The 16,837-nt window shown below is 33.8% G+C and overlaps 1 protein-coding gene across 2 annotated transcripts; it reads right to left on the bottom strand.

Annotated features, from left to right (window-relative positions):
• Positions 1-6,567: 6,567 nt before the first annotated feature.
• On the bottom strand, positions 6,568-14,780 carry LOC136203165 (protein FAR-RED ELONGATED HYPOCOTYL 3-like). 2 transcript variants are annotated; one of them, XR_010674734.1, is made up of 4 exons: positions 14,227-14,780; positions 12,434-12,993; positions 9,558-9,783; positions 6,898-7,023 (listed from the first exon to the last, which is right to left on the bottom strand). XR_010674734.1 is itself a non-coding variant. In XM_065994250.1 (3 exons), coding segments are annotated over exons 1-3 (762 nt in total). In that variant the 5' UTR covers positions 14,228-14,755; the 3' UTR covers positions 6,568-6,822. The 2 variants fall into 2 exon arrangements, 1 of the variants encoding a protein (XP_065850322.1); XM_065994250.1 differs by lacking the exon at positions 9,558-9,783 and having other exon boundaries at positions 6,568-7,023; positions 14,227-14,755.
• Between the last annotated feature and the right edge of the window lie 2,057 nt (positions 14,781-16,837).

Below are 16,837 nucleotides of genomic sequence, written 5' to 3'. Positions count from 1 at the left end.
TGACCGAGGTAACCAACCGAACGATTGTAAAAGGGATAAAAAAGAGACTAGAAGAACACGACAAAAAATGGGCGGATCAGCTTACGAGTGTTTTGTGGGCTTATCGTACAACTCCTAGAACTGCTACAGGAGAAACGCCATTCGCCCTTTCTCATGGAGTGGAGGCCGTAATCCCAGTTGAAATACAAGTCCCCAGTGATCGAGTGGCCTTTTACTGCGAAGAGGACAATGATAAACAGTTGAGGGACCGCCTGGATCGGGTTGAAGACCGTAGAGACCAATCCTATGTGCGCATGGCAGCGTATAAGCAGCGGATTGCTTCTTATCATGACAAAAATGTCAAGCTTGTGGATTTGAAGATGGGGGATTTGGTGCTTCGTAAAGCCGATAAAATCCAATCTCGAGAAGGCAAAGGCAAGCTAGGGATCAGTTGGGTAGGTCCATATCAGATAGTGGAGAAGGTTGGACCAGCCACATTTAAGATACAAGATATGGAGGGCAATACGCTACCACGCACGTGGAATCTCCAAAACCTCCGCAAATACTTTGTCAGAAAATAGAGCGCGCTCACGGTCTTGAGTACTCCTTTTCCTTTAGCAAGCTTTTATCCCATGTGGTTTTTCTTGTTAAAAGGTTATTAAATGAAGCTCCTTTGTAAAAGACCTATTCACTGTAATAAGGTGTCTTTCCTATCAATAAACATTGTTGATCAACTTTACGTCTTTTACTGTTGCAATTTCAGTTTTCCATAAAGAGAACATCCCAAGTTCTCTACATTCACAATAGATCCGCCACTTGGCGGATCATAGTCACCAATAGAGTTAAAACGATCCTTGGACGCAAGGTCTCTACACTCTCATACCCTTCCCAGAGAAGGATTTATAAGTCCTGCGGGCGGATCATTTCACCTCAAATATAGGTAGCAAATTGAACCCCTGGGCAGCTTTACTTCCTCTAAGAAGGAATAGAACAGCTTCAAAACCTTCACAAAGGTTCATACAATGGAGTATGGCTGGCCACCTACTCCAAACCAAAATCTCTAAGCAAAATTGAAAAAATAGGGTTATCCCCTTCTTCTTCGCCCTCGCCACTTGAGGGTCCTCCTCCACAGCCATAGATTCGCCACCAGTAAAGATATTTCTTAAGGAACAAAACCTAACGAAAAGACGAAATCAAAGGCTGGTAGTATCCTTTTAAAAATCATCCGTCACCACTGTGATGTTACTACACGCGTCGGCCATAAAAGAACATTGAACAGAATGCTCGCAGAAGCATAAGACGACGCGCAGAGGACCCAAAAGCCCTGAAGGACTTTAAAGGCATTTCGGGGGGGCTTCTGATAACATCGAGATATTATCGCAAGGACCAAAAGAGATAATTGCCTCAAGTATGCCACGTAGCACAAGAAGCCGCCCGGCGGATCTCCCTGGATTAGCTCTAAGAGATCCGCTGGCGGATCTCTAAGGCGAGTCTCTCCATTTTCCCATATAACGGCTGGCCGCCGTCTCGGCCATAAATGAATCATTAATATTCTCAAAACCGTCAGGTTAAGAGTAACTTATAACCGCCAATAAATGAGCATTAATAGAGACTTTCTAGTTACCTAGGTGTTACGAATTCTCCAACTATAAATAGCCTACATCTAGGGCTACCAAAAGGTACATTCATTCTTACGTTCCCTCATCCTTGTCAATACAGTTTATTCTTCATATTAGCTACTGACTTAAGCTTCGGAGTGTCCCCGGCCGATCCCAACGGCGCCTCACAGGGACGTGATCCGATCAGAAGTTTCTCCAGTGTTATCAATTATAAATTATGTTATATTATTATTATTATTATTATTATTATTAAGAATTTATTTTTCCCAGTTCTCTAGACAAAGAGATTGTAAGCATCTAATACACTTGATATGATGTTTATTCTTGAAGAATTTGGATTATGCTAGATACGAATTCAAAATGAAGGTAAATAAAAATAAATTTTGATGCTCAAAATCCTAAAAATGTACATTAACTATGGTATATTAAGATAATTGCTTTTGCAACATTGGCTTATATAGTTTTTAACTATTATATTGTGGTTTGTACAAAATTGTTAGTATTTCAAGAGTTTTTAACAGATGAAAATGAAGCATGATCATAGGACAAGTTGTTGGAAAATTTTAATTAAAAAATATTATTATTCGAATCTTTTCAAATTCTCAAATGTTGAGCATAATGATTCTAATTAATAGAATTAATTTCACATATTAATTATAAACGTTTTTTTTTTGTACTGAGTGGTTACAATTGCGATTTAATTCTATTTAACTAAAATTAATTTATGGACTTAATACTTCATTAAGAAAAATAAAAAATTTAATTAATGGGCAAAAAATATTTCCACCCTCTTCTTTATATTCTTATATCTTAACATTATCTCTTATTTTTGGAAAAAAACAAGGGGAAGATAGTTCTCTCCTAACTATCTTTTTCCCTTCATTTTTATTTTCTATTCTTTTGTTTGTTTTTCTTGCTTACGAAATTCAAGAATATATAATTATTAAAAAAATATTAATGAAGTCAAATAAGTGATATTTGTGACCGTGGCTGATATTCTATACAGTGAAAGAATGAAGAACAAATTGATTGAATGTCTTGATGAGATATTACGAGATGAAAATATGAGAAATAATCACCTTTAAGCTGATTCAATTGGATATATTAGGTTATTGTAGCAGAACGAATAATTGAATTCGAATACTTGGTGATCATGAAATTTCATCAAGCAAAATGATTATCATCAAGATGAATTTGTGACAAATTCTTATAAATTTTATTTTTTTTATATGTAACATATTGAATTGATAAAATTTCTTCGTGTGCAACATTAGAAAAGTATTGATGCTAATAGTTGATAGCATAATATATTGATGTTGCTTCCATTTTAACATTGTAATTCTTTTGTATCGTAGATATAATATCTAATTTTAATTGTAGTTTAATTCAATTTTTGTTTAACATAGATTGTAATTCTTTTGTATCGTTAATATAATATTTAATTTTAATTGTAGTTTAATTTAATTTTTGGTTTTTCATTATATTCTAATATATTTCTTAATTAATCTTCTATTTTATTAGTATTATTTTACAGAATTCCAATTATAAAAAAATATGAAAATGTATTAAAATTACTAATCATTTAATTTTGAATAAATAAATAAATAAATCACCTTTAATTAAAATTCTATAAAAAATAATAAATTATTTTCAAAATTAATTTAATTTAATTTGAATTATCAATAAATATATATATATATATATTAATTTTAAATATACATAATATAAATTTTTTTCATATATAAAATTACTTATAAAGTAAATATGTAAATTTATTTATTTATCTAAATTATATAAAAATTTCATATCCCGATGCACGGGTTTTCGACTAGTAAATATAATAATAAATCATTTCAGTTTTTGTTTTAAAAAACATTTCTGTTTCTCCCCCTTCTTTTTCGTCCCTCTCTCTCTACCGTCCTCTCTCACAGTCACTCTTTCAACCGCATATCATTAGGAACAAATTGAAATCTAAGACTTTGTATCAAATGTAACTCAATAATCAAATTTTGTTGAAGGCTTGCAATTAGAAGTGAGATTTGTTGATTAAATCTATTCCTTGGAAAACAAAATAGAAGATAGCATCTTCTTCTCCGTTGGCCATGGCTGCAGCCATCGCCAATAGGCCTAATAAAGCAGGGACAAAAAAAAAAAAAAAAAAATCCAACCCATATATCATAGGCTAGAGTTTAAGGCGCAAAGCCCATATAGCCTTTACTGCACCCTGATCCACTCAAAAGGAGTTTGGGTCCCATACCGTCAGACACTGAAATCCTTTCCCCTGGATCCAATGCTTATATAAAGACTAGACCTGGCAATTATCGTGTTCGAGTCGTGTTCGTGTCGTGTCATTTCGGGTTCGTGTCAAAAAAGAGTAAACCCAAAAACTTTCGTGTCAAAGTCGTGTTAACCTGTTCGGGTTAGTGTCGATTTCGTGTCGTGTTTTCGGGTTACATGTAATTTTGTTATGCATATATATTAATAATAACTCTTAAAAATATAAGAAGATATGATACTGTTTTTAAACATTTTATATCATTTTTAGATTAGTATGTTAACAATAATTATCGAAAAGTTCGATAATATCATGAGGGTCATGTAATGTATTTATAACAATTTAGGAAATTCAAATCAATATTTGCAATTAATAATTATAATTTTATTATCTTTATTAATAAAGTGATATAAAAAAACACAAGAGAATATAACAATAATTTTCAATATCCGTGTCAGTTTCGTGTTTTCGGGTTGACACGAAAATGACATGAAAATTAATGTGTCATTTCGTGTCGTGTCATAAAACCCTAAAAACTAACACTAAAAAAGCATATCGTGTTCGTGTTGTGTCATCGGGTCGTGTGTTACTTTGCCGGGTCTAATAAAGACGTCCAAAATCTCTCTTTTTCTAGATTTTCTTATTACACTTGTCACTAACTTAATCATCCAAGTGTATTCAGGGGATTATTCACAACACAGATCAAAGAGTCTAAAAACATTCATCCTGGTAATCTCAATACGTCATTATTATTAATCTATGCATCATTATCAATCTAATACGGCATCGTTATTAATTTATGTATGTTTGAATACATTTTCTTTTCCACACTTTCTTCCCACCAAACACGAATGTATATAAATTGTTAACAATGAAATCATAAAAGCGTGTAATTTTGTAGGAAAAAATAAATTATTCTAGAAAAGTATTTTCAAGGATAACTAAATGCTAAAATTGAAAGGAATTGACTTTTTTGTCCTAATAGAAATGAGTTTAAAATTAATAATGTTCATGATAAAAGGTTTTGTTTATGCTAACATTTAAATTGAAATAAAAAGCTTAGTTCTGTATACTAGAAAGAATGTTGAGAAAGGATATATTTTGAGTTTAAGTTTTTGGTAATAAAGCCAATTTCAAAATTAGGAAATGCAAATGGCCTGTTGGTGATTGTGAGCACTCGTTCGTGCATACAGTAAAACCTCTATAAATGCATATCGTTGGGACCGGAAAAAATATTCATTAAACGAGATTATTTATTTATCGATAAATGAATAAATTATTCATTTATCGATAAATTAATAAATTGTTCATTTATCGATAAATATTCATTAGATATGTAATTATCTTGTTTAGGAAATATATTATTTGATTGATTTGTAATTATCATATTAGCATAATTACAAATCAATCAAATAATTATAGGCATAATTACAGGCACAATTATAGGTCTTGTTTTTTTTGTAAATTCTTAGGTATTTATATTGATCGATATATATATTTTGTATATAATTTAAGAATTATTACTTTATATTTTCATTGGGCCCTTAAGGATTTAAACATTTTTTATTACTTAATGCATTTAACGAGGTTATTACTTTAGTCCATTGGCCCAAGTCGGGACCGGAAGAATTTATTATATAATCGAGGTTATTACTTTATCGAATATTCATTTATCGAGGTTTAACTGTAGTTTATTAAGTAATTTCGTAATCTCTAAATAAATTTCTATATAAAGAGTAAATTTGTCATTGTGAATTACAATTTGCTGACAACCATGTTAAGCAAAATCATGAATATAAAATGTAATAAAGAATATTCAAATGTGCTGACAATAATCATGGAAAGAAGATGTTCATAAAGACATTCTTGTCCTAGACTAATGAAACGAACAAATAACACTCATACCACTATATTTGCAGTTACTCCTTATATTCATTCAATTTTAAAATCTAACATAAAATAAAATTGCTCAATTTACTACTATTAAAACCCCTTATAAAATTTTAAATTCTAACATAAAATCATTCCATTACTCAATCATAAATGATATATGATGTCCTGCAAATAACTCAACAAATGGATAAATAGAGCTGTCAGGAATCGAAACCGACCACTTGGTCACAGAGGTTTTGATACCATATCATGAAACCGTTTGAACTAAAAGCTCAAGCTAATAATTAAAGATCAACTTCATATTAATAGCTGACACCTATTATAAAAGTAAACATTCTCAAAATAATATCTATTCCATTGGAGATGCTCTGATACCTAGTTAATATCGTAACCTTTTATAAAAGCAAGCATTCTTAAAATAACCGTTAAATGCTTCAAAACAGAAAGATCCAAAAATTAAAATTGTTTAAAATCACATTTAAACCTTCTCTATCCAAAGAGTCATTCATCTCTTAACCAAACAACACATAAATAACCTCAAAACCAAAAGTTAAAGAATTTAAAGTTAATAAAGATTGGCTTCTATCTTCTATTAAAATGGTTAAGGTTAAGTGATTTTGAAGTTAAATGCCTATAATATTAGTAAGATCACATCAGTAAAGGCAAAGTTAAGTAGCCATGTATGTAATTTAGTCCTGATAAAATTGATCCTGAATTGAAAGACAAATAAATTATAAGAAGAAAATAAATACATTTTCCAATCTATACAATTCGAGGTTCTAGAAATGTTGAGTTAAACTATAGATAAATACATGATTAAATAAATTTTCTATAAGACAAATTTTAAAAAATTGAAGAGAAGATTACAGGCATGGATGGGAATGGAGAACTATACATCAACTCTCAACTTCTCCTATCCAAACCCAAACATTTTTCACAATTTTGATAACTACCTGAGAGTGACCTAGAACAAGTTAGAATGTCATAAGAATCTATCTGTTGCTTTTGTATACCCGATTCCTAAAATAAAATAAAAGAGCAAAAAATGTAATGGAACTATACATGATTCTGCTGCTCTTTCTTTTCCTTTTCCATATCTCTCACACTCTCTACTATGTGCTGAATCTTCTTTGATAGACTCTCGTTATGCTCTTCAATTTGCTCAAATAATAATTCCAAATGTCTTTTATACGTCGCTGCTCTCTTTTTCTCTATTGCCAGCTGCTGTGATAGTTCCCGGATTTTATCATGCTCATTCTGCCCACCACAATATACTCTACATGTTAGTTACTTAATACTCATATATATAAAAAAAAAAAACAAACACAACTAGTAAATAGCACCTATCTCAAATTTAGCACCAAAGGCTATAACTAGTCATGTAGCTAGCAAGAAAGATGGAACCTCTACGTTTGTCATTTTTTAAGCCACAATGCTGCTAAACCACCAAGTCTTAACTTTAATGTCGATAAGCATAAGAGAAAATAAAATAGAAATAATAATACTTAAACATCAGAATCTCCAAAATTTGACCATGATCTTGTCTTACTAGAGACCTAAAAAACACAGAAATCACTTGAATGCTATCACTATCTCATCATCCTTAAGGCCCCTGGATTTCCAACCTTAGGCAACCTTAACCCAGTTTTTCTTTTAACTTCTGCAGCCAATGTCAGATTTGTTAAATTGTCAGTAAACTTATTTGCATAGCAATTTAAAATACATTCTAACAGCTTAGTAACTTTCAGAAATACGTGAATGGACAAATGGTAAATCTGATCTCTAAACTTTGCTTACAGGATCAATTTAGTCCACAATTTCGCCCAAAATGAACTTAGATATCAATTTAGTCCACAACTTGGCATATTTGGTCAAAATAGTCAAAAAGTGAAAAGTAACAGAATATGACTGGTGGCATTTTCTTACATGTGTCAATCTAATGCTGACACTTGTCCTTTTGTACTGATTTGACCCAAAAACCAAGTTAAAGGACCAAACTGATACCTAAAATTTATTTTAGGCTAAATTGACCATACAAGCCAAGACCGAGGACCAAATTGACCCTTCATTCATTTAAAAACTCATCTCCCAAATGAAAGTTTATGTGTACAATCATAAACTGCCTCTCCGCATCTCACGTATAATTTGGTACGCTACCTTGCCTTAAGTCACCAAATCTCTGAACTCTAGAAAACTGAGCAAATATTGCGACTATCATATATTTCCTTCTGTGATGCAATTATCGCATTGAGCACAGCATCAAATTTGTAGTAGATGAATCATAATTAAAATAAGCGCTCAACTTTTAGATTTGGAGCCTGCCCCATATTCTTTAAAATTTGACCTAACTATGTAATAATTCCCGTCCAACTCAGTGAAAAGCTGGTGTATAGCAAGCGAACAGCACAAATTTCCCTCCTAAAGACACTGATTAATCAACTGTGAAAGAACTCTCAATATCAGAGGTCAAGGGGCACACTTGTTTGGTTTAAATACCGGTTTAAAACAAGCTTGTGATAGAAAATACTTATTACCATAACAAAAATATGCATGCGCTTACCATCAATATTATCTAAAAAGATAAATAAAGAGAAAGTGCAAAGAGATTGAAAGAACACCTCATTCCTACTCAGTGCAATAACCCTCACAACACTTATCACAAATTTGACACTATCTTCCTCATAATTCATATTAATCTCCTGTAATTATTACATCATCATCGTCTTCTTCTCAACAATTCTCGAAATTCAATATATAACTCATCTCTAAGTACTAAAGGCATACTGGCCTGAAAGCATTTTTTTTTTTACTTTGCCATCCAGTACTACTGTACTACAAATGGAGGTAAACATAACATTTTATACATTGATTAATCTACTATGATTAGACTTGGCAATGGGGTGAGCAATTATATCCCCATCCTTGTTCTTAATGGGGATCCCCCATCCCTGCCCCATTATAGAAAATGGGGATAAATTTGTTCCTATCCTTGCCCCGACGAGCATCCCCATACCCAGGGGGAATCCACCATTCCCATTATTATTTTTCTAAAATAATATACTAGAACAAAACCATCCATGAACAAATACAAATTTAAAAAATTGTTGACTTGAATAAACTCATTCAAAAACTACGAACTTGAATATTGTTGTATCAATTCGTTAACATAACAAAACATCCAACAGAAATAAAATAAAATAACACATCTTTTGAAATAATTTTAATATTAAAATTAATTAATGTTAAGAAAGATAAATTATATATTAATTGGTATAGAAGTACTATAACATAATATATAAAGAGTATAAACTGTAAAATATATAACATATTGTTTATGATTATATATTAATGGGTATTCTCATGGATATACATGAAGATATCCTCAAGTGTACCAGGTGAGGATGGAAATTACCATCATAAGCCCCATCCCCAAGAATGCAGACAAGTTTTCCTCCCCATCCTTGACCCTATAGTACTGCGTTTTGGGGATTCTCCGCCCCAAACAGGATGGGAGTTAACGGGAATGGGTATTGCCCACCTCATTACCAAGCCTAGCTATGATAAGTCTCCTCTCCTCACTAGGTACAGGATAATCATATCTTACATAATAGTCCGATCAATTCATTTCCTTTTATTTTATTTTTTTGCTGTTTTCCTTTTGATTTGATATAGTATGAATGCAAGCATGGTAAAATCCTTTCCTCATTAAAAAAAATGTAATAGTAGCAGGATGGATTATATTGAAATAATAATAATTAGACAAATACAAGGACAATGCTTACAGGACACACCTTTTTTATGCATTGTATCTAACTCAAGGAACACCTTATGAAGAGAGCCACCTTTCACAAGCTGGACACTAAGGGACTGCTTTGATGGGGGCATAGTTGTTAAAGGCGCGCCTCAGGCGAGGCTCAAGGTCCTGCGCTAATAAGTCCTAGGTGAGGCTCTGTTTAGAAGGCCCCCGCCTTGTGTGCCTTCCTTGGGCTTCGCAGCCTCTCCTCAGGTGCGCCTCTTCTGTGTTTTGATTAACAATTAGGTTTTTAAACTTTTTTACTGCTCTCACTAAATAAAAGGTTGATTAATCTCAACCACTTATCCTATTTAGTAAACTTAAATCTAAACCGTTGGTCTAAGTAAAAAAGAATAAGAAGAGACATAAAAATAGAAGGGAGGGGAGTAAGAGACGTAAAGGAGAGGAGATCCTTCTGCAGTGCAACACAAGAAACCAACAGAGGTCTACTGTAGTTTTAGTATCTTAGGGCTTGTTTGATAACAACTGTAAGCACTTAAAATCAATACATTAAATGCTTACTGATTTTTAGCTTGTTTGGTAACGTCACTTGAAAATTTCAGTTAAATCAGAAAATCACTTATTCTGGTAAGTCAATATTTAACTTAAAATTTTAAGTTGAACATCATCAACTAATATTTTTAAATTTAGTATTTAGTTTTAGTATTTATCTAACAGTTACATCATTTAATATTTTCAGCATTTATAGTATTTAGCACCTAAAATTCAATACTTATTTTTTTCGGCACTTAAGTTTAAGTTTTATCAAACACCACCTTAGTCTCTGTTGTCAACACTTAATTTGGTGTTTTTGACGTTTAATATTATGTTTTTATGTGGTTTTGTCTTGTTTGTGTGGTTATAAGTTTGTATTTTAGTTCACCATAACTTGTGCCTTAACTACTAATAGAGTATTATAGACATTAGTATCAAATATTGATAATTAGATTTTGTATCGTTTTTTTTTTTATGCGCCTTATGTTCATCTGGTGCGCACTTGAGCCTTCTGCCTAGGCTCCAGGACCCCTAGCGCCTTAGTGTGGCGTGTGACTTTAACAACTATGGATGTGGGTTAGGAGAGGTTAAACAATGGAAATGGAGGGAGAGTGTGATAATTAACCTTGTTTGGGAAGGAGCTTTGAATATTAAATGGAGGTTAATTAATTGTTTGTTTGAGTTCCACCAAATTAGAGGTTTTTGAAGGTTTTTCTTCATAGAAGTTTTATAAAACCTTATTAAACTTTCACCTTCGTCCAAGCAACATATTAACAAGGTTAATTACACCTTCCCTCCACTTTCATTAACCCCATCTCACCCTCCCTCCCCTTCCATTCTTTAACCACTTGCAAGCTCCATCCTAACCACTTGCAAGCTCCATCCAAACAGACCTAAGAGTTTGAGACTAGAGCCTAAGCCACGATTCTAAGAACTTCGGTGGAAGTTGAACTGAACAACCATAAGATTGCTAAAATTATAGATAAAAACCCACTAGTTTCAAGTTCAAATTTCACTATTTCAAACCTTAAAAACATAACATTTATTAAAAAAAGAAGACATTTCAATACTTTAATACAAAATAGAATAAAAATTAAAATGCAATTGGTTTTAAAAACAGAATGAAAACACGTGTTTCTAGAAGGACCTTTTACTTAAAGTAACTTCTTCTAAAAGAAGGGATTAGACTTGTTTGACAAAATTGGAAAAAAAAGTTGTCTGCATATCTTCTTGGGTTAAAGAGGAATCAATGCCTGCATACTCCTATTATACTTGAAAGAAAAAAAAATCAATTTTATGCAGAAAACACGTATTTATGGTTATTATTTACTTCAATCCATTTCAAAGTTGTACTTTTTAAACTTGAATACAATAAATAGCATGATTTTTGGCCTTTTTAAATTTCAAGTAAACTTTCACTACAAATATGAATCTTAGACAGGCTTAATATATAATCTTTATTATATTTTATGACAAAAATTTTGAAATGGAAAGGAATTGCCTGTTATTGCATAAAAATATGGAACGGGGACTGAATTCTCTTCTCACAGTTATAACATGTTTAGGTTCTGGTTCAGAGCCAGTTTTTACCAACCCAGTCCTGATTCAGAACTGACCCTTTATTTTCTTTTTTTTCTTTTGATTTGATGAAGTAAGAGAAGAAGCATGGTAAGTTCTTTTTTAGTGCCCAAATAAATTATAAGGGTAACAGAATGGATTAAATTAAACAATAATTAACCACCAAGCAATGCCTTGGTTCCTACCACAGTCCAAAAGGGAGGTGGGTTGTGGGTTCAATCTCCAAATGTAGGCAAAAATGCCACAAATTTATCAACAATATATAAATAAATAACAACAATTATATATATATACACACATACATATGCAGGAACAACGTTAACAAGGCACACCTTTTATATGCCTTGTGTCACTTAAGGCAGATCTCGTAAATGAACCTGCCTTTCACACCGCATGATGAGGCGGCCCTTAATAACTATGCAATTGTTTAAAAATTAGTTGTGGAGTAAATAATGAAAAAAATTTACTGAGAAAATGTATGATTACTAAAAGTGTATAACCTGAACAAAATGCATTGCAGGAAATCAATTGGCATAGCCTAAGGACACTCTATAGATTCTTCAATTCAAACTTCCAAAAAGCAACAAGTCTAATGAATCCATATGAAGATTGTTGTTAGGTTGAAGAAGTGATGTATTAACTAATTTTTTGCAAATCTTGAAAGTTAATTCATATGCACATAAATTTCAAAGCCGCTGAGTTCATCCAGTTTTCTTTTGCAAGTAGCCCTCTAAATTAAATTGAATAGTGCAAAAAAAAAAAAAAAAAAAAAAAAAGTCTAATAGGAGAGCAAGAACTAACCGGATACTGATCATAAATGCAATCTCTTCGACCTTTACCAGGTGTCAGGGGATGAGTGTGCTCCTTAACAAACTTTGTAACAATCCATTTGCCAGAGCTTACTTTCCTCACTAAAATCATTGCTCTGCAACCAACCCTTGTCTCTGCCCTTTGTCTAACAATTTTTTCACGCTTGTCAGGCATTCTAAATCCTTCTTTATTGCACACAAGTGCCCGGCCAATAGCTGAGCCATCACGCCTTGAACGAGACAGTTTGCTTACACGTATGATGAATCCTATACGTGTGGCATAGGCATTGTAAAATGCATGTGCTGCTGCTTCAGATTCAAATTCCTGTCCCACATAGGGCTCAGCTGCTAGAACGAGTCCCACTGATGGAATCGTGTCTGGGATTACATCCTCATCTAACGAATCTCTGTCAACTTTATCGTCCAGATCTTGTTGAAATTCCTCTTCAACAAGATTTACACCAATATCATTTTCATCACCTGCTTGGTCACTTTCCATCTCAAGAGTTCCCACCGTCAGACTATTGGCATCACCATTAACCCCAAACTCCACTGCAATAAGAGAGCAATCGCTTCAGGAGACCACATAAAGACCAATATCAAATTAAGCAATACAACAAGACTGATTAGGATTATCTTAGAACCAGAAGAACCTAAAAAGTATTGAGTCTTTAACTGTATGCTGATTATGTCAGAAAGTAATTACAAAATTCAAAGAAGCAAATAAGTTTACACTGATTTGGCAGGAGTTTTGGTTGGTATGAAGATATTGAACTGAAAGGTTTGGATATAATTTGGATTTGTTCATCATTTACCAAGGGAACTGAGCATAGTTATTAAAGGCGCATGGCGCACTAAGGCGCTAGGGGTCTTGGAGCCTTGGCGCATGGCGCACGGCGAAGGCGCGCGCCATAGCGAGACAAGGTGCACTTAAGAAAACAAAAATCATAAAACTATAAAACTAACATAAAAATGTAATGAATACTAAATCATGACAATATTAAGCATAAGTAAGTTTTAAAATGAAAAATAAACCCCATGTTAGAAAGTTAAAGTTGAATACTAAATCCTAAGTTCTACTCCTCATCAAAACTCTCCAAATTAATCAATCATGTTGAATTTGAATTCCCTTGGCTGCTTTGCCTCTTCTAATTAATTCAGATGTATAATCTCTCTCTTCCTTTTTAATATTTGTATTTTTTTTTCTCATTTTGGACCCTTCAAACTGTCAAAAAAAAACCATAAAACTGCCCCTAACTCACCAAGGCACACCTTAGTGCGCCTTTGGCAACTTCCCCTTGGCGCAAAATGGCACACCAGGCGTGTGCCATGGTGGTTGCGCCACGCCATGGGGGTGTCATGGCGCTAAGGCTTGCGCCTGGTGCGCCATAGGCACGCCTTTAATAACTATGAAAGGGAGTGGTTCATTATTGCATAGTTATCATGGTACTGAACTAAAATATCAAGGTGGTAAGGAACACTACCAGATGATAATGGACAATAATGATAGAATATAGATTCCATTGATAACAGAATTGCAATTAAGGCTCACAATTATAAGTCAAATCCTAATTATCTGGATAGAAGAACAACAATTAGAAATAGAGAGTAGATAAAGGATTAGATTTTGATGACGAAATGTGACTGTCAGGGTGCTGCTTCTATTTGAAGCATTACTATTATTAAATGACACAAAATGCTCAAAACCTAATATATGCTCCTCATGTAAACAGAAAAACAAATCAGAAGGGTAAGGAAACAAATCAAAAGGGTAAGGAAGCTTACTATTGCCGGGTCCTGGTAATGTCAAGTGATGCTATCAATCAACTTATTGGTATTAAGATTAAAAAGGACAAAAAGGAATAAATAAATAAATAAATAATTGAAGCGCCGAAGAGGGGGAAGGGCAAATGTGAAAAAAAAATGTGGAGTTTACATCTGGAGATTCGTCGGAGACATCGCCGACGGAGATAGGGTTAATCACCGGCGACGACGAAGAGAGGGTACAAAATAGTGGATAAGAAGGGAAGGGAAGGTAGACATGTGGAATAGGCGGTCAAATTGAAGGCGTTAAACGCGGTGGAGACAGCAGGTGGAAGGTGGCCGGTGCTGGTAATTGATTGTTGAATGGAGCTGTACAACTATAGATTCAGTGGCTAGGGTTCATACGAGGCCTTTGATTGGTGGAATGGAAAGCAATGATGTTGAAGAGGAGGACGAAGACGGTACCGAATTCTGCTATTTTCCCCCTTCTCTATATATATATATATATATAGGAATTTTTTTTTTTTTTTTTCCCAGCTTGTTTATGTCCTTCATTGGGTTCGGGACCCCGGGTGACTTATTTCATGGATTTAAATCTTGACGACTGTAGAGCAAAGAAAAAAAAAAAAGAGTAGTATTTAACTAATTGAAGACTCGTTATATAGTTAGTGGGTAAGGATAAAACTTAACCTAGGTGAAGTGTAAATTAAATCCAAAGTATGATATAAATTTAATTCTTATATTTTTAAATAAGATTAATTTTAGATTTGAAGTTATAAAAATTAAAAAAAGCTAGTTTGATTATTATTTAACTGTTATATTGAACAATTCAAATAAGTTTGCCGATAAACTGAATCAATTTTGTATATTTTTATTGGTTATTTGTTATTAATGATGTGGTTAAATCTTAAGAGTCCATGTATCAACCTGCAACTGCACAAAAAGCAAGGTTAAAATGAAGTATTGTATCGCGAATCCGCTCTGATTCCTAAGTCAGTTTATGAAAAGGAGTATATGATGATCACAATCGGTGAACAAAGTTGTAATGTAAACTTGATGAAAATGAATGAATTTGTTTACCTCGAGATGAACTTACTCTATTCATACTGATGTTGAGTTGTAGAAGACGGTTACAAATTGTGGAATATAGTGGGCCATATGTCTCTTGTTGATAGGAGGGATTGTGCCTAGATATCGGGACCTGATATCCTTCAAGGCCACTTGGCCCGTGATTTCAGAGATCGAGTATGATTATAGCGACAACTGAATCATTGGCTAAACCTAGTGAGACTTCGCGAGTCAATCTTTTGGTACGCAGCCATTCTGCTATATTAGGCTGAAGAGGTGCTACATATTCTCTGTCTTTGAGAGTATGTTCGGACTTCTGTGGTATCATGTGATAGAGTTATATTTGTCTGATATCAGATGTCCATCAAGTCTAATTTATCGTTCTTTAGGATGAGAATGCATTGATTTCAGGAAGTGTTGTACTTGTCGTTTCCTGATAAATTGTCAGAGGGGGATTTGAATTTTTATACCTTTTGGAAGTTTTTAGAAAATGTGGGACTGATAAGGAGGTTGTGTGGGCTCCTAACGGTTGATTTGCCCCTCATCCAACATTCATAAATGCAACTGTCAAGGCGCGTTATATTGCACTTATGGGTGCCTTTCTAGTTAATGGTGGTTTCTCTTTGCGTGCCAGACTAGACTAAGGAAATAGGGACTTCGCCTTGTGACGTGGTGTTATGCTTTTTGAGGGCGCGTGTCAGGGGCATTTAATGCTTCTTTAATCATTGCTAATAAGTAATGATAACATCTGCCACTTTGGCTATCTTCCCAATAGTATAAAAGGGTATAGTTATGTTAAGGGTTTCTTTTTACTCATTACTCTCTTTCTTGCCTCATGTTTTTGTTGAAACTTTCCCTGGTGATTCCCATTTTTAAGTGTAAATGCTTCTTCTGTCTTCTTCCTTTTTTTTTCTTTCTTTTCTGGTTATGGCTCCTAAAAATAAAACCCCTAAGAAAGCTTCTGAAGCTGATAAATTTGTTGGGAAGAAAAATGCGGAGAAGGTTTATATGCATGCTAAGAGCAACTGTCTACGCTGATCGCGATGAAGATTAAGTCGTCCATTGAAGGTTATTCCGATCTGCAAAGGATGGACGTTCGTGCCCCCACCCCAACCTGTCAAGTAGGGTATGGCCACGAGGTTACTTGGATATTTATACCCATGGTGTGGAAGTGGGGCTGTGGTTTCCCCTTATGAGAAGTGTGGATGATATTTTGGCAGAATACACGCTTTGTCCTTCCCAGATCTCCCCGAAGTCCTGGGTGGAGTTGCTCGCTTTCGACAAGGTTGCTCATGACTTCAATATTAAGTTGAACGGTGCCATATTTTTTTTGCCTTTAGAGGCCCAAGTTAAGGGTCGTAGATGACCTCATTATCTGGGATATGGATTAGAAACGGACCACCTTCTTTACAAAGAAAATGGATAGTTTTAAATGGGTTCAAGATGAAGTGGTTTCTGGTTGGCCCCAATAAGAATGATCCGCATACCCCTTATTCTGGTTGTTTTCCTTTATGTATTGATTGAAATCATATTCCTTGAAAATGTATCGGGTGTGAGGAGGAAA

The sequence above is a fragment of the Euphorbia lathyris genome, chromosome 1 (genome assembly GCF_963576675.1).
Source record: "Euphorbia lathyris chromosome 1, ddEupLath1.1, whole genome shotgun sequence".
Lineage (NCBI taxonomy): Eukaryota > Viridiplantae > Streptophyta > Magnoliopsida > Malpighiales > Euphorbiaceae > Euphorbia > Euphorbia lathyris.
This window is presented reverse-complemented; position numbering and strand designations above follow the sequence as displayed.

Excerpts from the sequence above, each read along its gene's own strand:
- LOC136203165 (XM_065994250.1), bottom strand. Across the intron at positions 7,024-12,433 it reads GCATTTATGATCAGTATCCG|AATGAGCATGATAAAATCCG; the intron begins GTTAGTTCTTGC and ends TGTGGTGGGCAG.